We start from the raw sequence: 21,671 nt of genomic DNA on the forward strand, positions 1-21,671 counted from the left end.
TGTTCATTATCTTGATTATGAAACCATTTCTTAGCAGAAAGTACATGCTTTCTGCCAGCATAGGCCACACATGCCTGTAGATGTCTGCAGCATTGACTTCAGATGGATAAATTCAGTTACAGTTTTTAATATGGTTTTCAATGCAGTAGTTTCATTTTATTTACTAGAACTATTGAGACCTAGTTATTCCATTTTATTTTTTAAATCAATATATTATATTCCTGATTCACCTATGATAAAGAACTAGTTGAGTTCGGGATTTTATGTACATATGTATAGATGTGTGCAAATACAAGACAGAGATCTTGTTAACCTATGTAGCAGGCAGCATAGCTGAGCCTTGGTGCTGTTGGATTTCTCAATGTTATTAGAACAGAGATAGTATATTATTATAATAGAAGCACATTCTTACCGATGACATTTTTATTTCCTCTGAGAGGTATGGGATACCTGTTCCCAGCAGGAGAATGATTACACTGACTATCTCCAACAGCATGTTACCTCAAAAGAGGATACGGTTAAGAAAATATAGATGCTGCAATATTGCTGAAGTTTACTACATTTAAATACAGAAGACTGCATTTTAAAAGCAGTTTATGCTTCAGGTTGAAGAAAAAAGTTGCCTTGGTGTGGAACTGCATTAGTGTCTGGTTAGCTTCCCCAAATAAATGAATTGTGTATGACTCGAAACCTTACTGATTAGGAGAGCTTCTATTTGCTTATTGCACTACAGGAATCAGACAGCCTACACAACTACTTATTTTAGATCTTCTGAGAGAAATGAATGTAAGAAGCACTGGGAGGTGCTAAAACGTGGGGAAAAATGGAGTACCAAGTTGCAAGGATATAAGATGATGAAACATACTGTTTACATTTTTTTCTGAGGATAGCATTAATGAATAATTTAGCTCTGCATGGATTATGGGAACAATTTGTGACATTTTATTTTAAAATATTTTCATCCTTGCCAATCAAGGTTAGAATTGCACTTAGGCATTATATAAAGAGAATGCTATGATATATGAAAAAATGATATATTATAAAAGTGGTACAAAAGGCATTTTGAAAAGAAATGTGTTAAACAAACCAAGTTCTTTGACACTTTGTCAGAGGAAAGCTAGATACAGGCACTAATCTGACTAACCTTTTTAGTGGAAATGTCTTAGTTCAATTTTCTAAAGAATGAGAAAAACCTTACTGATGAAGAGCATGGTCTTATGAAGAGTTTCTGTCTAGCAGAAGTCTTTAGTATTCTACTAATTTACTGATTTTAGATGAGATTGAGTATAAAAAGAAGAGTCACTTTTGGTTAGATTTGGGACAGGAAGGAAAGTGATATTTGACTTTTGGCCCTGTGTATGAACCTCTCAAGTGACTGAACTTTTGCACTACCCAGCAAATGAAAACTTGGAGCTTTCTCCAACGGCCATAGGGGGATGAAAAACCAATTCCCATCTGTTTCAGCTGAGATGGAGTTGATTTTCTTCCCAGTAGCTGCTGTGTTTTGGCTTTAGTATAGGATTTGGTATATGAAGAACGTTGATAATACACTGACATTCTTAGTTGTTACTAAGAGACCAAGGATTTTTTCCAGCTTCCTAGGTTTTGCTAATGTGCAGGTGCAAGAAGCTGGGAGGGGCATAGCTGACACAGATGACCCAAACTGGCCAAAAGAAGTATTCTGTACCATAGATGTCATGCTTAGTATATAATGGGGGCTGGCTGGTAGGCAATTCTCTCTGCCTCTCTCTCTCTTAGGATTGTTCTGAGATCAATCTTGGTTCTGTTCCGAGATCGCTGTTCAATTTAGGCTGTATTGGTCATCGGGTCGTTGAGTGGTGACAAATGACGCAACATTCATGTTCTATATTTTATTATAGCTGTATTTTAATACTATTATTATAATTATTAACACACATATTATTGTTATTATATCTCACTTTGCTTTCCTAGTAAATTGTCTTTATCTCAACCTGTGAGTTTTCCTTTCTTTCTGATTTTCTCCCCCATCCACCTGGTAGGGGGCAGGATGAGCAAGCTGCTGTGTGGCTCTTACTTGCTGGCTGGGTTTAAGTGACAACACCATCAAACCAAATCCAATTTAAATTCCAATTCTGAAGCCTGGTAAGGATCTCAGGAAAGCTTTTCCTGCAATGCAGAATAAAAGCTGAATGCCTTAAACACTGGAAGATACACGTGTGTAAGATCTTAACTGACCAAGTGGGTCAGAGTTTTATAACAATTTTGCTTCCACTGAGACTCAGAGATTTGCAGGAATGTTTAAGTAATTAGAACCAATTAACAGAAGATGAAATACAAAACTTGTTGCTCTCATATCTCGCATGATGAGCTCTCATTTAGAAATTTCAGAAGTATCGTGAAGCTTTATGGCAATGGGAGCTATAACACCTGCAGTGTCTTTGCAGAGGTTAGAAAAGAACTAGTTTCTTTTCTCTTTTAAGCCTTAATTGTCACTCATCACTACCACTGTGTGAAATCATGTTCTAGTGATTGAAAATGCTCATGAGATAAAAAACTTAACTTATTCAAGTCTTTAAGTAATAAAACAGATTTACACTATTATGGGAGTGACACTGTAATTTAAGTTGCTCATTAGCAATTCTGTTATCATTGATAACTGTATGAAGAAAATTCAGAATTACTTGCTATTTAGAATTTGTTAATAAATTGTACAGGAAATACTAATATGATGTTTATGCATTGATAAAAGCTGAGGTTAAAGTATGCCTACCTATTCCCAGATTTCCTCAAGATGCATTTCCTATAGGAAATATTAACTTGTTTCTTTTTCAAGCATATATTGTGATAGGCAATTTCAAACAGAATAAACCTCTTCCTCTAAACAATATATTTCAGCTAACGTCTTTTTTTTTTTTTGTCCCAACAGAAAAAAAAAAAGTTATTTTAACCATCCCTCACTGGCTCATAGTCAACACGAGCCATACATGCCAATTCAGAACACCTGTAACGTAGGAAAACAAACCCAAAATATGAAAGAGGCCCAGAACAGGAAATCAGACAGCACTGAGAAAATGGTAAGAAAAGGAAGGAGATGCTTTTAAAAATGCAGAAAGTATGTTACCGGCTCTTAGTTCTCTTGTCTGTCCCACGAAAAATACAGATATATTATTAAGATTTTAAAATATCAATAACAAAAAAAAATGCTAAGATAGAATTTGATATTATTTTTGCTTTAGAATTTTAGTTGCAGACATGCAGACAAGAATTTCCACAAAAATAAACATAGAATTAGGTAATAATCTGTATTTCCAACAAGGTTTATGATTAAATGAGAATATGAAGGCTTTGATCCAGCATGAAAGTCATACTTTTCAATACATAACATTTTAGAGAGCATTCTTTCTCCTTATGCATTACATTTTTATCTACTGTATTGATAGACTATAGGCTTGTCTTCTTGAATTAAAAACCTGTGAAAAAAAAATAGAATTATAGTGTGTGATCCATCCTTTTTATCATCTGAAATATAGGTCAGTCATTAATAAATTTGTGCTTAGCTGCTGTCACTACCACTCTCAAAATTAATTTCTAGAAGGTTCCTCTACCCAGCTGAAGATTAACCTGTAACTGCTGCAGATGATCGATGACAGCTATCACCAATAAGTAACATAAACAGCCTTAGATTATACAAGTAGATTTTTTTTTTTCTCACACAAAAGACAAAATAATTTGATTATTAGAAAGGTGAAAGAAAGAGATTTGGCCAGCAGCTGGAGGAAGGGAATGAAAGTTATATCCCCTGGGTTCTGATCCCTCTATTTTTCTGATAATTTTTGGACAAATTTTGCAGGAATGGACCATAAAATGTAACAGCAGCGGCATTGTCATGCTTAAAATGCTCTGTTGCCTTTAGCTCTGAGTTAAATACTCCCTATGTATAGCGTTTGAGGAAAGTTAGAAGTCTAAAAACGGTTAGCCAGCTGCACAAAAACATAGATCATATGTTTTCTCCACTGGCAGTCGGAAAGTAAAAGAAGCTCAGGAGAAAATCAGGGCTCAGCTCCCCAAAATGCAGAACGCTGGTGTCTGGTCTAGATGGAGATGGCAGGGGCCCCAGCTTTCTCCTTGTGTTGGATGCCTAGACTGAGTTCATTTTTCTTGCACAAGTGGTGCTGGAGTCCAGGGAAGCTATATTCTGCTCCCGTCCCAAAATTCCTCATCAGAAAGGGGAGGCTGTGGGTGTCTGTTCCAGTGCCATGTCAAGGAAAGAGCAGAAGCCCTCTCTTCCCAGCTGAGTGTGCCAGGTGCTGGTCTGTGGTGGGCACCACCATCAAACGGACCCTGCTTCTGTTTTCTGTGAGGTGAGTGTGTGTCCCTGCTGGGCTGACTGACGGGAGAGTGAGCAAGATGCATCCAGGTTTTTGCTGATGATTTAGACTCTGAACTTCTTGCCCTTTCGGAGACTGTGTAATTGCAGGCATATCCAAAAGCTTCCCCTGGAAGTTTAAGTTTACAGAGAATATATAGACCAGGGTAAAGAAGCAGTTGTAAGGGTGTTGGAAAGTCTTAAATTTTGTACCTGAATTTCCACTGCAGCATTTAGCCCTAAATATCTCCTTTCCCAGGAACAATCTTTGTTCAGTAATAGAGTTTCTGCTTTCCTGCCCCTTCTGATCGTGGTGATACTGTACCACATATGAAGTTTAAGAAGGATTATAATTTATTTTTCAAGTATTCAGTGAAGATTCCAGATTCAGCATTTTTGTTGGTTTATACTGCTGGAAAAACAGATCACTAACTGGAAAACCAGACAAAACTAATAGCTCTGCAAATGCCTTGGTGTTCAGGAAGAAAATTTACCTAATTTTAGGTTCCCAATTGTTCTAAAAGTAAGCCAATAATCCGAAGTTAATAGACAGCTAACTCATTCCTAGCAGAGACTAAATGCGGATCTAAACAAGGAAACCTAAAATGAAATGTTGTCATGGTGATACACGGGAGACTAAGCAAGCAGTGCAAAGCTCTTCTTCCCGGGAGTCCTGAAAGACTAGCTCAAATTTTTATCTCTCATGGTTAATTTATCATTTCACTGAAAGAGTTGTCAACATGCAAAGTATGTAGAAGGCTTGTAACAGGTACCTTTTGTTTTTTGAGGGCATAACAGATTTTGTTTCCATATCACAATTTCAGATTCAGCCTCACTTAAAGAGGAAAAAATATTTAGAGCAGTCTTTGCTATTTTTATCTTTTTGCTATTTATAAGGGCAATTAAATACTGAGATTACTTCTTCTTAAGCATGTCATCATGAGGCTACATACTGTGATGTCTTTGACATACTGATTTCTCCAAGAAATGAAGCAAGGAAAGTAGACTCTTGCAAAATGTATGCATGCACACTGTTAGATTAGAACACTAGTGGTTACAGAACAGAAAAGACTTCCTTGTTGTCAGTCTTGGAGCTACTGATTGTATAGAAGGGAAAATAAGGATTCACCATCAGCATGTGACTTAATACAAGTCAGTTAATTAAGTATTAGCTTTAAAGTAACTTAAGCCTTTATAATTCTTTATTTTCAGTCTTCCATGCACTAATTTAATTACTAAACACAAGCCATTGGATTTCAGTATTTGTTGAATTATGCTTTTGCTCTAGGTTCAAATGTCCCTGAGTTAGGAGTATATGACTACTAGCTGGCAAATTTAGGTTCAATTACTTAATAAGTTAACTTCTCATCTCAGTAAATTCAAGAAAATAGGGCAAATGCCTGGCTAAGCAGAACATCTGGTTATTTACGTTTGCATCTCTTAAGAAGCAATGACAAGAGTTCAGAAAAATGGCTACAAATTAGTTCTATTCAATTAATTGGAGGTACCCCAAAATACATTTAAACAAATGAGTCACACTATCTTAATTTCTAACTTCCTTTTAAACTTAAACAGACTTTCCAAGCTTCAAGACTAAAATTAGGGAAGACATCACTGCTTTGATACAAATTGAGATGCCACAAGAAGCCCAGGACCACAGTAAGAACCTGGTTTGCTCATCTTCACAAACAGTCTAAAAAAAACCACAGTAATGACAGCAAAGTACAGACCCTGCTCCTGATTATTCTTTCTTCTCTTAAACCAGTGAGATGCTGCATGAGGGTGGGGAGCATCAAGCGCAGGCATGTGGAGCACCCTCTGGGAGGTAAAGTGAACAAAGTGAATCTGGGAACCTCACTTCATAAGAGATTCTCCACCTCTCTGCAATTATCTCTGTGGGAGGTGGCTGTGGCCATTAGGCAAGCTGGAATCACGGGATGTGAGTGGTGAGTAGAAACAGGAAGGTCCTTAGAAGTTTCTGTCATGTTATTCACTTCAGAAATGTTGGTGTTAAACAAATGTGTTAGAAGGAAAATGTCCAGTCAGGCTACACAGGAACTCTCCTGGCATGGGGTTTAAGTGGCATTTGTGACAGAAGTAGAATGTATTTTTGTTGGCTTTTCTAATATTTGACTTTATTTCTTACAGAAAATTATTAGAGTTTTGTCACCCATGGCTTCCTACTACTTTTTTTTTTCTCTATTGAGCCTTTATTAGTTTTAAAGTTCATGATTTATCAAATGCATTTTATATAAATAAAATTAAAAGGTGTTACTGTATTTTTCACAGTGATAGCCATAGTTAACAACAACTTTTCTGTTTTATTTTGAAAGCTGTACAGAAAAATAATCATTGCCTATTAATATCTCAGGAAGCCAAAATTCATGCTTGCATCAGAAGAAAGCTCTACAAACTGACTGCCCCTTTAATGTACCATTTCATGGAGAAAAGCTGCATATTTACCCCTTTTATGTAGAAGAATACTGGCATGTCGGCGTCCATTCCCATTCTCAACATAGCACGAGTAATTTCCCAGGTCTGCCTCTTCCACAGAGTCAAGAATCAATGAGATGGAAACCTCCTGTTCCCCAAGATGTTCCTTGAGAACCCTGAGAAAAAAAAGCAACCATTTCTGCTATTCCACTTGTATCATAGGAGAGCGTTAGGTAATCATGACATAATACTACTACTTGCGATTCACAACTCTCTGGCTTCAAATTTGGCTATGGTTTGATGAAATCTTAATTAAATTATATCATGCTCTTTTCTTCCTCACTTCTAATGAAGAGGTTTGCTTTTGTAAATGTTAATGAGAGCTTCAGTTAATTGTCTTCTTTAAGCAGGATGATGTGCATGCTGATAATATACTATTGCACACTCTGATGGAGACTCTGATGAGTAGTATGTGAAGTCTTGAAATGTTAGAAGAGAGAAAAGTAAAACCAGTTTTTTGGGGGTTTAGGATCATACTAGGAGTCTGGGCCAAACACATTGTGTACTTTCTGAGGCTCTTCAGCATGTCACTCAGAAAAAAAGTGTGCTCATGCCAGGGTCTGAAAAATTGTTTCTGGAATGTATGATAAAATTTGACTGTGTATCATAAATCAGTAGGATGAACTGACATACCAGATGCTGCTTGTTCATACAGGTGATAAATAAAAAACCTCCTGCATAAGACTCCACCTATCTTCCATAGCTTTCTTTACCTCTTAGCAAGCTCATCAGTGATTTTAAAAACCCAGCAAAGTAAATGACAAACCGCTCTAGGCTGCTCCCTCACCTCACACATGATAAAAGAGGTGGAAACCAGCCTTCCTGCTCCTTCCTCCACAAAACAAGAAAGTTATAATGAGGTTCTTGTCACCTTTTTATCAGCCTTCAAAATGCCAGGTCTCTGGCTGAAGTGCTTAGGAAAAGTTTTAGATGCAAAATATAGCTGATCTGGTTGTCGTGTGCCATTTAGTGTATTGGTTTTGAGCTTTATAGAATGAACCTGAAGTACACTGGGGTGAAATATGCTTCTGTTTTGCCTATATCTGGGACATGGAGATGACCTCCTATGTCTATGTGGCCTTCTTGATTTTTGTAAAGGAATCGTTTCTGTTACTTTGGTTACACTGAAGAAGTCCAAGGTTAAGCCAAAAACGAATGTCACTTCATGGCTTTTCATGAGATAGTAAACTCCTATGTAAGAGGTGAAGTGCAAATAAACTCATTTTGTTCTGTTTCAGACAGCCACTGTAGATAACACATCTGTGATCATTTAGCTTCCTTGTAATGTACATTCAGATTTGCCTTCATTTCTGGGTTTATCCATGTTATACAGGCACAGTGATATGCACACATACAGAATTATAAATGAAAAAGGAATCTCTTCAGATCCAAGTAGATACTTCATATTGAATAAGAGTTGGTACACTATGTCAAGCATGTAATTCTCAATACAAAATCACTTTTTTTTTTTCCTTAATTTCCAAATGAGGCAGCACTTTTAGGAGCAGTAAAAGTACATGACGCGAATTGCCAGATCCTCTCTAAAACAAGTATTTTAGCAGATACAAGCAGCCCACATAACAGGATGCTTGGCTCTCACAGGCTCGATAACATCCTAGGAAACTCAGTTTTTTTTCTTTGAAGAAAAGAAATCAAAACATTCTAAAAGAGAAGCCAGACATCAGCATTCATTTAAGGCTCCATGTTTTAAAAGACTTCTTTTGAGCTGCTTTCCTTGATGTAATTATTTGTCTTTATTTCATTTTAGTAACTGACTTAATGGTTCTTATTGTAGATTGCCACACTTTGAAGAAGTCACTATGCAAATTCTAGTCAGTTACACTGCAGTACTTGTCGGGCAGCTATTCTGCTTTTGCAGCTTTCTAATATCATATCTGGCCAAGGCGTGCAACCGGTACAGTTGAAAAGGTAAAGAATGGATGTTGCAAAAATAGAGATTAGATCCAAAATGTTCCTGAGTTAGTCTATGATAAAAAGTATTACATATATTATCAAAATGATATCAATTAAAAAAACAAAATACTTTTTCTTTTACCTGATGTCACTTTCCCATACTCGACTATCATCCAAATCTTCAATAAACTTCTCCCCTTTCATCCAGTAGATTAAAGGACTGACATCTCCACTATATCCAAAGAAAGCTCGGCAGGTTAGATTAGCAGAACCGCCTGTTACAACAATGTAAGAAAATATGTTATTTCAAAATTTGTTTAAATGTTTAAATTTTGAATCTGTTGCTTCTGTTGATTAAAAAACACCCTAATAATAATTTATAGAGATCTTCAATTTCCATCTGCTCTTGAAAACGTCCAACAGTACCTACTTGTCTTGCAACTGTTGTTCAACATATTTTCTAAAAAGAAAGACAATTAAAATGAAATTAAATGTTACATAAGAACAGGATTTAATTTTGTATTCTTTCAACAACTTTTCTATGTTTGGTAAGGAAATTAAAGACTTTTTTTTTTTTTTTCAAAATGAGCTAACTTAACCAAAGATTTCCATGTTTTCTTCGAAAACAGATAAAGATTCAGTAAAATAGACATGCAATCACATCTGTGCTAGTTCAGCTTTGCAATGGTTTCTGCAGAGAGGCCAGTAGATTCCTGTAGGGTATCATTTCCAAGGGACAGCTAGTAAAAAGATGTATGCTCATTGCTAAGTTATCTTTTCAGCACTGAAACTGAAAAAAAAGAAGACGTGAACTCATTCTGTATGTTGTGGGACACGTCTCACTGTATGAATGGAAATAACCATGAGGTACACGCAGCAAGGAGCAGTAATTCTATATATCTGCAGTGTTAATTATTTAGTTGTTATAATGAAAATTTTAAAATGCAATATGTCTTCACTTTGGTTTATTTTCATTGTGTAGTCTTGCACTGTGTTAGTACCACTTTGCTTTGGATTTTCAGCTAGAGAACATACAGGGATAGAAACAGTACTACGCACACGTTTTGTGTGTTGGTAAGATCAGATAAAAGTAGCTGCAATGTGGACAGCCACATGGTTAAAGATCTCCTATTCGCTGCTGTACAGATGTTTGTCTCAACATGCACCAACCCTTCTAAACGGCTATGTGCATTTCTTTAGTGGATAACTACACAGTGATTTAAAGAAGTGTTGTGATTTAAGGAATGGTTTTTTTCCCCCCTGAGGAAAGTATTTTCATGGAGTTTATATTACTGCTGAGACCAAACTCATATTTTATTTACTTTCAACTTGTTATCTTAGAATTTTAAAGCTGACTGACCATAGCTCCTGGGGGAAAAAAAAAAAAAAAGAGGTGCATTGTTAACACTATTTCATTCTGTACCAAGATGCCATGAGAAGTCCATCTGGGTTCAATTAATTTCCTTAAAAATACAGTGTTTGGGATCAGGACCTGGTCCTTCTCAAACATATGACATTAATAATTGAATATTTTATTTACTTTTTAGTATGGGAACAAATGTAAGATGTTATATAACAAGAAGTTTAATTATTAAATAAACGTTTTATTTACCAGAAACTATTTCTGGTTTTCTATAAAAGCTTCTGACCCCCCTGTCTGGCTTGAACTCTCACGTCCATGCCATAAAAGGTGCAGAATCAAATGTTTGTAATCACAATATGCAACATCAAGGCAAGTACCATCTATGTTGCTTTCAGAAGATGTTTAGGAACTGAAATGCTTTTAGTCATTACAGGAACTTTTTCTTGATGCCACCTCCTTTGCCAGGAATGCCTGCTAAGGAGACAGGAGTATCCCAGAACTTGAAACTAGAATGGGGAGGAGAGTCTCATTCACAATGAAAAGGTATGAAACCAAATCTCTGACTAATGAGACATTTTGATAATCTCATCTCATTTAGAGCAAAGTTACAAAATATAAGCTGAAGATCTTCAGCAAGAGGGCAAAATCTCCCTTCCTAAAGAAAACCACAGCTCCTCTTTCCACACCTCAGGGAGCAATGGTCAGGACACCTCCCTGGAAACTCACCTCCTCAGTCTACATAGCTCTAGAAGTGCCATTTGGAAGCACTGGAAAGAAAGATATTTGCAATCTTGAAGCCATTTATGAGGAATGACATGAGCATTGGGACATCACTTAATGTCGGTCAAGTTCATTAAAACCTGTAATGGAACATGATAAACTTCCTGGTTGTGCCCTGGTTGGCCACAGTCATCCAAGGTCAGTTGCTGAGGGAAGCTGCTCTGGGAGCCAGGGCCACCGGGAGACCTGCCAAGAGCTGCCAGCTGTCACGGGAGCTGCTGGGCATTGCCAGAGCAATGACAACCCCCAACCTATAATAAGCAGCACAGGGAGTGTTAGTGGTGGTCATCACCCTCTTAGAAGGAGCTTAGCCATGTTGTCCATCCTGCAGAAAGTGGCAATCCAGCCAGAGCTCCCACAGAAGTGTGCAGCCATCCAGGTCTCAGGCTGCAAGGAGTGTCAGAGCCTTTCACTAGTAATAGCTGGCAGTGAGAACATCTGTGTAAGGTGTGACTAGGTAGATGATCTACTCAGCCTGGTGGTAGAGCTTTGAGAGGAAGTGGACAGGTTAAGGAGCATCAGGGAGCCTGAGAAAGACAGAGACTGGTGGTGCCAAGCTCTGCTTTCCCTGAGAAAGAAACAGGAGCAGCCACCAAAAAAAAAAATAAAAAAAATCAAGGGGATCCTGTATCCTCCCCCTGCCTGGTGGAAGGTAGTAGCTTAGAGGATAAGAATGAATGGAAGCAAGTTCATGCTTGGGTTGGCAGGTGAACCCCCTCCTTGCAAACCCAGCCCTCTTAGGAGCCTCTGCAACAGGTATGAGGATCCGAATGTCGAAGGCCAGTCAATGGATGATGTGGATGATAATCCGTCTACACCAGACGAGTTGCCAGGGTCAGAAGGGACTCCCCGCCCATATCACAACCACCTCCATGAGGAAGAAAATACGGGTTATAGTTGTAGGTGATTCCCTTCTGAGGGGAATAGAGAGTCCAATATGCAGGACAGACCCTCCTCTTAGGGAGGTCTGTTGCCTCCCTGGTGCCCAGGTAAAGGATGTCACTAGGAAACTTCCTAGCCTGGTATGGCCCTTGGACTACTACCCATTACTGCACTTCCATGTGAGTGGTGATGAGGCTGCAACATATAGTGCAAGGGTGATCAAAAGAGACTTCAGGGCCTTGGAACAGTTGGTAAGGAATCTGGGGCACAGGTTGTCTTTTCCTCTTTCCTTCCAGTTGTGGGCAGTGACATTGGAAGGGTTTTTTCATAATGAGATGATCTACATGGCACCAGGCTTACTGGCATTGGATGGGATTTGCCTTCCCTAAAGAGGAAAGAAAATCTTTGCACATGAGCTAGTGGGGCTCATGGACAGAGCTTTAAACTGGGCTCAAAGAGTTAGGGGAATAATATCGGGCTTGCCTGTGGCAAGCTGTGGGATGGCATGCCAAGGTTAGAGGGAAGGGGTAATAGCGAGGGCCCTCAGCCTATTGCTCTGAGATGTGCTGGCTACACTGCAGCACACCTGAAGTCTCACAGAGAGGAGCCAGGTGCTCCTGAGGCAATAGGAGCCAGCAGGAAAACACCAGTGAAATACCTCAAAGGAACTGAGGGCTGTTGTTCTAAGAAGGTGACATGGCTGACAGCCCAGCTGAAGTGAGAATTAGAGAGCAAGGCAACAAAGGGAACCTTGTGGTTGGTGTTTACTGCAGGCCATCGGACCAAGGGGAGACCAATGACAAAGCCTTCTTACTCCAGCTAGAGGAGGCATCACACTCACAGACTTTTGCCCTGCTGGTGGACTTCGACCACCCCAACATCTGTTGAAAAAGTGGCATGGCAAGCTGTAAGCAGGCCAGGAGACTCCTGGAATGCATTGAGATTAACTTCTTAAGCCAGATAGTTCACAGCCCTGCCAGAGGGGATGCCATACTGGACCTGTTGGTCACAAATGCAAGTAAGCTAATAGGTGACATCAAGGTTGGAAGCAGCCTGGGCTGCAGTGATCATGCCCTGGTGGACTTTGCAGTCTTGAGCGATACGAGTTAGGGGAAGAGTAAAGTCAGCACCCTGAATTTTAGCAAAGTAACCTTCCAGCTCTTCAAGGAGTTAGTCAATAGGACTCCCTGGGAAACTTCCCTCAGGGACAACGGAGTAGGACAGAGCTAGCAGAGCTTTAAGGACACCTTCCACAGAGCACAAGAGCACAATCTCCAGGTGTAAGAAAGCAGGCAAGGAAGCCAAAAGACTGACATGGCTGAGTCAAGACCTGCTAGTCAAACTAAAGGGCAAGAAGGAAGTGCACAGGCAGTGGAAGCAGGGGCAGGTATCCTGGGAAGAGTATAGGGACCCTGCCCAGTTGTGTAGGGATGGGGTCAGGAAGGCCAAGACGTGGCTGGAGCTGAGCTTGGCAAGGGATGCAAGGAATAATAAGAAGGGCTTCTTTCTACAGGTATGTCAGTCAGAAAAGGAAGGTCAAATAAAGTATATTCCCCTGATGAGGAAGACTGGTGAACTGGTAACAATGGATAAGGAGAAGGCTGAGGTACTGTACAATATTTTTGCCTGAGTCTTCACTGGTAACCCCTCTTGCCACACCTCTCAAGTGAATGGACCACAAGAAGGGGACTAGGGGAGCAAAGTCCCTCCTACTGTAAGAGAAGATCAGGTTCATGACCACCTGAGGAACCTGAACATACATAGATCTATGGGACCTGATGAGATGCATCCCAGAGTCCTGAGGGAATTGGCTGATGTAGTTGCCAACACACTCTGCATGATATTTGAAAAGTCATGGCAGTCAGGTGAAGTCCCTGCTGACTAGAAAAATGGAAACATTGCACTCGTTTTTAAAAAGAGTAAAAAGAGGGATCCTGGGAACTACCAACCTGTCAATCTCACCTCTGTGCCTGGGAAGATCATGGACCAGATCCTCCTAGAGGCTATGCTGAGGCGCATGAAGGACAGGAGGTGGTTCAAGGCAACCACTATGGCTTCACCAAGGGCAAGTCCTGCCTGATCAACCTAATGGCCTTCTATGATGGAGTGACTACATCAGTGGACAAGGGAAGAGCTATGGATGTCATCTACCTGGACTTCTGTAAGGCCTTTGACATGGTCCCCCACAACATCCTTCTCTCTAAATTTGAGAGATATGGACTCAACGGGTGGACTTTTCGGTGGATGAGGAATTGGTTGGATGGTCGCATGCAGAGGGTAGCGGTCAGAGACAAGTGGTGTCCCTCAAGTGGTTAGTATTGGGACCAGTACTGTTCAATATCTTCATCAATGACATAGTGAGATCAAGTGCACCCTCAGCAAGTTTGGAGACTACACTGAGCTGAGTGGTGCAGTCGAGGAAAGGTATGCCATCCAGAGGGACCTGGACAAGCTCAAGAAGTAGGCCCATGCAAATATCTTGAGGTTCATAAGACCAAGTGCAAGGTCCTGCACCTGGATTGGGGCAACCCCCAGTATGAATATAGGCTGAGGGTTGAAGGGATTGAGTGCAGCCCTGCCGAGAAAGACTTGGGAGCACTGGTGGATGAAAAGCTGGACATGAGCTGTCAATGTGCACTCGCAGCCCAGAAGGCCAATCATATCTGGGTGGCATCAAAAGAAGTGTGGCCAGCCAGGCAAGAGAGGTGATTCTGCCCCTCTACTCTGCTCTGGTGAGTGCTCACCTGGAGTACTGTGTCCAGCTCTGGAGCCCCCAACATAAGAAGGATATGGACCAGTTGGAGTGAGTCCAGAGGAGGGCCACGAAGATGATCAGAGGGCTGGAGCACCTCTCCTATGAGGACAGGCTGAAAGAGTTGGGCCTATTTAGCCTGGAGAAGAGAAGGCTCCAGGGAGACCTTGTAGCATCCTTCCAGTACCTAAAGGGGGTCTATAGGAAAGATGAGGACAGACTTTTTACTAGGGCCTGTAGAAATAGGAAAGAGGTCGTGGTTTTAAACTAAAAGATGGTAGATTTAGACTAGATGTAAGGAAGATATTTTTTATGATGAGAGTGGTGAAGCCCTAGAACATGTTGCCCAGAGAGGTGGTAGATGCCCCAGGCCTGGAGACGTTCAAGGCCAGGTTGGATGGGGCTCTGAGCAACCTGATCTAGTTGGAGATGTCCCTGCTTATTGCAGGGGGGTTGGACTAGATGACATTTAAAGGTCCTTTGCAACCCAAACCATTCTATGATTTTATGATCCAGTCTAACACATGTACAGGACTGTGAAATGCCTAGTAACTACAGCATTGTTGGACTCTGATCACTCTTGAAGCAGATGATATCTGCACATCTAAAGCAAAGGCAAGCTCCTGTGATAATTGGATAACTCCCATGGCATTATTCACCATTCTTAGAGGGAAGAGTGCTACCTAAGGCATCACTGACATTCTCTGGACTTTTTCTGGAGCTTTCCCACCAAGTCAAAGCCCAGCTGAAACTTTTTAGCTCTTAAGAGGTGGCAAGATTACAGCTGGAGGGACTGCAGCTTTTGTTCAATTTATCCATGATTCACAGAGATTAGGCATCACAGGCACTGAACCATCAAATCTCTCCAGGCTCCTGCACCTAACAGGCACCCACTGAGAGCTGATCTTTGCACTGTGCAGGCCTCTAAGCCTTTTACAGGTGAATATTAACAAGTATAGGTTTGTTTTTTAAAAAGAAGCTTACTGTGTGAAGGGACAAAAATAGTAGAAAATAGGAGTTTGTGAGATTAAGACTTTTTTCCTCATTAGATTCTTGAAGAAATTTCTCACTTAAATAAAATATATAAAGATATTTTTTAAAGCAGAATAAAAATTTCTATTCAACATGAAATATCTATACCTAAGAAATAAATTTGGTAAGATGTAATACCTCTTAGTAGTACTGTGTCAATTACAGTCCCTGACCAAAGGCTGTTAGCATGCCGGGTGTTCAGCTATAAATTACCTATATTGTTTACCTTAACCAATCTTCACAATAAGCCAGCAGGGAAGTTCATTAGCAGGTCATCAAGAAAGATTCAGTGACCAGCTAATGACCAACTGTGACCATTAATGAGGTATTCTGTTACTCAAGAGCACATAGCTTTTTGCAGAGGGCAGTGGAGCTCACTGGGTGGAGCCGAGATGCTCACAGCTGCAGGCACATGTAAGTAATGGGCAAAGGCTGCCTGATGGGCAACATTATGAGTGGACAGAGTATTTTGGGAGCACATCTTGATCTCTACTCTAGAGCTGCCTTCATGTGAGTGAATGTATGCTGTAGGATGGGCTGCATTTTTCCGTAGAAGTGCACCTTTGAAGGGAGCAATCAGAGGAAGTTGAGTTTGGGACAGAGCAGCTGGGACAGAGCAGCTGCTTTGAATGGGGGGTCTGGTTTGAAGAAATCTGCATGCTTTTAGAAAGTACCCAAAATTTAAGTAAATAAGTTAAAAAGACCCTTTGCTTCATGTTTAAGCTACTGTACAAAACAACCTGTCAGCCAATTAATAGAAATCACTCACAGTTAACTCTAAACCCTAAATATCTCCATGTGTTTTCTGTACTGAGAAAAACTATAGAAGTGATTTGAAAACTGTAAAAGTTTGATGTATGGATATATAATGCTTTCTAAATTTTCCTGCAAATGCTGGATTATTACAGTTTTATAGTCAGTCTTTGAAGGAATGTAAATACACCTTTAAAATTAACTACTCTCTCTGTTCCCTTTGCTGTGAGATGTTGTAAATTCTTGAGAATATTCTGTCTCAAGTTAGGTCCTGGGTAAACTGCTTTTTTAATGGACTCTCAGAAAGTCCAAAGGCATGAGATTAGAGTTATTAAGTGAAACATTATGTTAGGGTTTTTATTAACACCTCTTAAAAAAAAAAAAAAGAAAAAAAAAACCCAAAACACCCTCAGGAAAGGATAAAGAGAAAAATTACACTTTTGACTTCTCAGGATACTTATGATTTTTTACTGTGAAATAATAATGTGAAGACATGTCTGAAAACACCTAAAAAGTAGGCTTCAACTGCATATTTCTCCATCACCCTTGTTTCTGAAGATGAATATGCTCTTACTTTATTGAGCTGATTTTTGTAAAAATTGGAAAATATAGCACTACATGTTCCTGCTGCTTGCTGTGATAAAGTCACACTGTCAACTCTAGCCAACTGGGTTCAAGTTAAATTAATCAAAAGCTCTTTGCCATCTAAACTGAGAACAATTTCTGTTACACAGTGTGTTTGCAAGTAGAGCAGAATGCAAGGAGGGACCACAACAAAATGTACTTCTTTGAAACCAGCAAATCCCTTCAGCAGAGCAATACACTCTTTTTGTGGCCATTTTCTCTAATTGGCACCATTTGGGGCACGTTGCAAACTACTGCTATGGGAGCCTGTGTCCAGGAGAGGGCACTGTCCAACTTCTAAACATTAAAAAAAAAAAAAAAAAAAAAAAATCAAAATAAAATTCCTGGTATACTAGCTCTAATTAAAATATCAGCCTGCTCAGAACCTGCTAGTTGTAATTAGCAAATAGTGAATGTTTTGTGGTTAGTGAAATGTCATCTTGTATGGACAGTTTAAATTACACTTGCACCATTAGTCATACAAGTTAGCATACACCATCATGTCACCCATTGTAGCCCTCAATTTGACAGATTTGTCAGTGAAAGATAACCATTTTTGTAAGAAGCCATGATCAGTATCAGGCATCTTCTGTAACCTCTTTTTGGAGGAATCCTCAAAGAGGTATTACGGAAGGGAGGTAATACGGAGGGTGAACAGGCTGGAAATGTTAAGTGTACAGAAATATGGGACATTCTTTTACCTACAATGTAAACCATTTATAAAACTTATACACAGGCAATACCTACACACTTATAAGTACGCCATTTATTTGTAATCTTAACACTTCAAAATGAAATTATAAAAGGCCAAGGCAGACACATTCGAAATCTCTCTCACATGAATTAAATACCATTTGTTCTGTTCGTGTTAGAGAAGAAGTACTGACAAAATATCAGTCTTCCAAGCAGAGAGATATAAATGCTGTTAAATTCCTGGGTGTGATGGATAGGTGGCAATCCCTCACAAAGTCAATGACCCCACTTGTTTTGCCAATGTCATCTGCCAAGCCCGGCAGGCAGAGGGGTAGAAGCTGCTCATGTTCTCAGAGAAGTCTCAAGTCCTAAGAAGGCTTGAAAGCCTTCTTGTAAACATGATTAAGGGAAAAAAAAAAGATAAATAAGATACTACATACTTTTCAGTCATGAGCCTTGATCATATGATCACATTCTAAAGATCTGTAAGTCTTCCCTTAGAGTTGGATGAACTGCAGATTCCTCTTGATTACTTCCTTGCCTGCACAAAGCATCAGCTGCTGCTATGCTGCCCTCCAGTTTACATACATATTTTCACATCTTGATATCTTGTGCTCTCTCACCAGATTGCAACTGTCTTGCTGTATGTTTCACACAGCAGGTTAGCCCAAAGTAAACAAACAAATAAAAATGCTGTTTTCTGAAATATAACTGCAAGATGGGAATGGCTAAATTCTAGCCTCGTCACTAAATGGTATTTTGTGAAGCCTCTGGCAAAACATCATGTCTTGCATACGTGCAGTTGTGAAGACACAATGTGCAAATTCTCTCTACTTAGAATTCAGAAGATGCAGGTTTGAAAGGACTGGGTATTAACATTCCACTAAATATTATCATGCAAGCATCATACAAAGTGGCTGAATGTGATTACACAGCTATATCTCTTTGTTAATAGACCTGTCCATACCTTGCTATGCTGTGAAATGGAATATTGATTGCATGGGACTGAATTATATATTGGATAAGTTCTTCAGGCCACAAATGTGGAAGTTTAGAGTATACACAACTATTCCTCCATAAAAAAAAAAAAAAAAAATCTGCTGAAGATTTGCAATAGAATCAATAGTAATAAGGTGGTATCCTGAAACATACATGATAAGATTTAAGATTAATCTAAGAGTATGAAAAAAATTTTGGTGGACTGCTTCATAGGTTGTGAAGGAAAAGAAACCCAAATCCTTTCTGTTTTGAATGGGCTCTTTAGCAGCAGGACTGCAAGAGACAGAGTCAATGATGACAGCAACCACTGCTGCAAGCTGCAGAAAAAGAAGTGATGTATTGGACTTTGGGCTTGAAATGCCCAGAACATCTCTCAGGTATGTTTATTGTTAAACTAACCTTCATTTCACAAGAGGTAACAAAACCCCTGAACCGATAATCTTGATTTTCCTAACAGCAGGCCTCTCCTCTTGATAGATGGTAATGTCAGGCTGATAAATTAGTTGTTCACCAAGTATTTTTTCATTCCTTCCTTTTCAGAAGTAGAGGCTATAGTAGAAGACAACAACTATCACAAGCATAAAACGAGAGTTGCTAAAGAAAAGGAAAGTCACCGCAATTGTTTTACAAGCTTGACTTAACTTTTACTCCAGAAGCTTGTTCTTTCTCATGCTTTCTTTAGACAAATGCATTTTTAAAACATTTTTTTTTCCCTGTGCCCTCTCTGTCAGATCAAAAAATAATTTCTGTTTTAAAAGCTTAGCTGTTTTCAGATATAAGTCACAAGGTAACAAAGTATCTCCAATGGAAAAAAAAAACCAAAACAAAACAAAACAAAAAAAGAAAAGAGGAGGCTCTAAATGTCAGGCTTCACATGTTTTTTCAAGACTTAGAACTTGGGAGCTTTAAATCTTTCCGCATCGTGCATAGCTTAATATTGTTCAGAGTTTTGTTTCTGGATTCTTTTTCGACCGTACTGCCTTTGACTATGGTGCTGTGGCTTTCACATTTTAATGATGCTACATGGTAAGAAAACAAGCTTAGTTAGCAGCCTAAAGTTCACTTTGTGTAAAGAAGTCCCATAAGGACTCCCATAAGGTATCCCATGTGGGAAACTATACTTCTTATGGTCTCTCTCTGTGCCTTGAAAGTGAGGCAGGCAGGTCACACATGCCGGGATGCCACTGCCCCTCAGCAGTCTCTGACCACCAGAACAGGCTCTTGCAGTTTCAGCTTTGTGAAGTCCTTCTTTGGGTCACATTTTGGGAAACTCTTAGAAAAGCAGGAAGGGTTTCCTGTTTATCTTTTCATATTTCAGGGAGGTTAGACTAGGGAAAAAAAAATCAATGTACATCTCCCTGGTAAAGAATTCTTATTGATAAGAAGTATATAAAGAATTGTAACCTCCTGGAGTTCTGTATATGACTCTGGGCCACAAGAAACTACAAAGCTGGAGTAATTTCTCTATTAGGTAAGGAAGACAGTTCTAAGCTGTTACAGCTCTCACAACATTTTCCTCACTCCCATACAAAATCCAGAGTCAAACCAGAAGCAGACTGAAAGTGGGACTCCTCTGAGTTAGCGCGCAGCTGTCACCAGACTTTTTTTTTTGCTGAGGGGCTACTTGAAAGTAATGACAAATCCAGTCCACTCATTCCTACAATGAAAATAATTTTCTAATATAGCACATTTGCAATAGCACAGCTCCCTTTTCACTTTGCTTTCTTTTACCTGTGCAATCTGTAGAAATAACTGACCTTTTATTATTTTTTTTTTTTTTAACCTGAAGAGTGTTGGCCCAACAGGTAAAAACATTCAAATTTCTTGCCATGGAGGTTTTGTTGTAAATTCTATTTCTTTGTTCTTTCTGAACAGAATATAGTGGGTTTGCTTTGTTCTCTTGTGGGTGCTAGTGCATGTCAAAACCCACATCACATAAATCATGGCAACCAGCTGCAGCTCCAATACCTTCTCCCAGCTTCCCTCTCAGGTGCACCGCACAACACTTTCTCTACAACAGAAATGCAGACTATGTCCTGGATTCTAGATAATGATAAATAACACACTTTTTTTTTTTTTTTTCAAAAGAGGTTAACTCTGGGGAGCTATAGCAAACAACTTACTGTGTCAGATCACACTTAAATGAAAATATCAATAATCTTAAGAAATAGATTTGACAGTTCAGTTTACATGCAAATTATCAGCTATTCAACCTCTTGTGGCTATTTCAGCCCCAGACTACTCAGCCAGTTCATTTCTTCAGACATAGCGCTTAATGAACAGCATTAGAAGCTGTGTTTTACTATAATGTCTCATAATACCTGCTCTTTAACTGCTTTGGAAAGAGGGATTGTAGAGTTTGTGCAATCATTAGATAATTTGAGTACACATAGCAAATTCTCATCTTTGGAGTCACATTTATATATTAAACAATAAGTTGCGGTTTTATTTTCCATTGGCCAGCCTGATTACTCTTTTCCTCCCTTTGTTCTTTCTTCATGAGCAAACGTACCACGGATTGAGTAGGTTGCAGGGAATTATTTGGGCAAGGAAGCATTCTGAAAAATACTGTAGAAATGGGCTGCATATGGAAGATTTTTTATAAAAGTAGTGCCTTTGGAAAGTGGCAGGCACAGTGTCACCTACACCTGCTTGGTAGGTATTAAGGGACTTGAGACTCCAAATAACAAACAATAAAAAATTAAACACTATATCTTCCCCAGTGAACTTTACTCTTCAGCACACACTGGAAATATTAGCAGTTGTAAGATTTTTGTGAACTAACCAGTTCTGTCACATCACACCATCTGATGGAAAATGTCATTTGGAAAAGATTCAGGCTAGGTTGGTAAGCATATGGATGGGGAAAACTACTATTCCCATGAAGCAATGTGACACAATCCTTCCCACTCAAACTGTTCTATCATTCTATCTATTACACGAAGCAAAATATTTAAATGTGGTTCAAAATTATGTGAAACCTCTACTCTGTTTAAAATTTCATGAGGAAAGCCGTTAAGCACCACTGAAAATTGAAG

At 39.3% G+C, this 21,671-nt stretch overlaps 1 protein-coding gene across 1 annotated transcript in view; it reads right to left on the bottom strand.

Moving 5' to 3' along the window:
• IL1RAPL1 (interleukin 1 receptor accessory protein like 1) overlaps positions 1-21,671 on the bottom strand; it is a 774,364-nt gene that overhangs the window by 23,597 nt on the left and 729,096 nt on the right. Inside the window, exons 7-8 of the mRNA XM_086740214.1 lie at positions 8,898-9,030; positions 6,812-6,957 (exon numbers count right to left, since the gene is read on the bottom strand). Of these exons, the coding sequence (XP_086596340.1) occupies positions 6,812-6,957; positions 8,898-9,030 (279 nt within the window). The remainder of the gene's footprint in view (positions 1-6,811; positions 6,958-8,897; positions 9,031-21,671) is intronic.

Source organism: Chlamydotis macqueenii, chromosome 1 (assembly GCF_036417535.1).
Source record: "Chlamydotis macqueenii isolate bChlMac1 chromosome 1, bChlMac1.mat, whole genome shotgun sequence".
NCBI lineage: Eukaryota > Metazoa > Chordata > Aves > Otidiformes > Otididae > Chlamydotis > Chlamydotis macqueenii.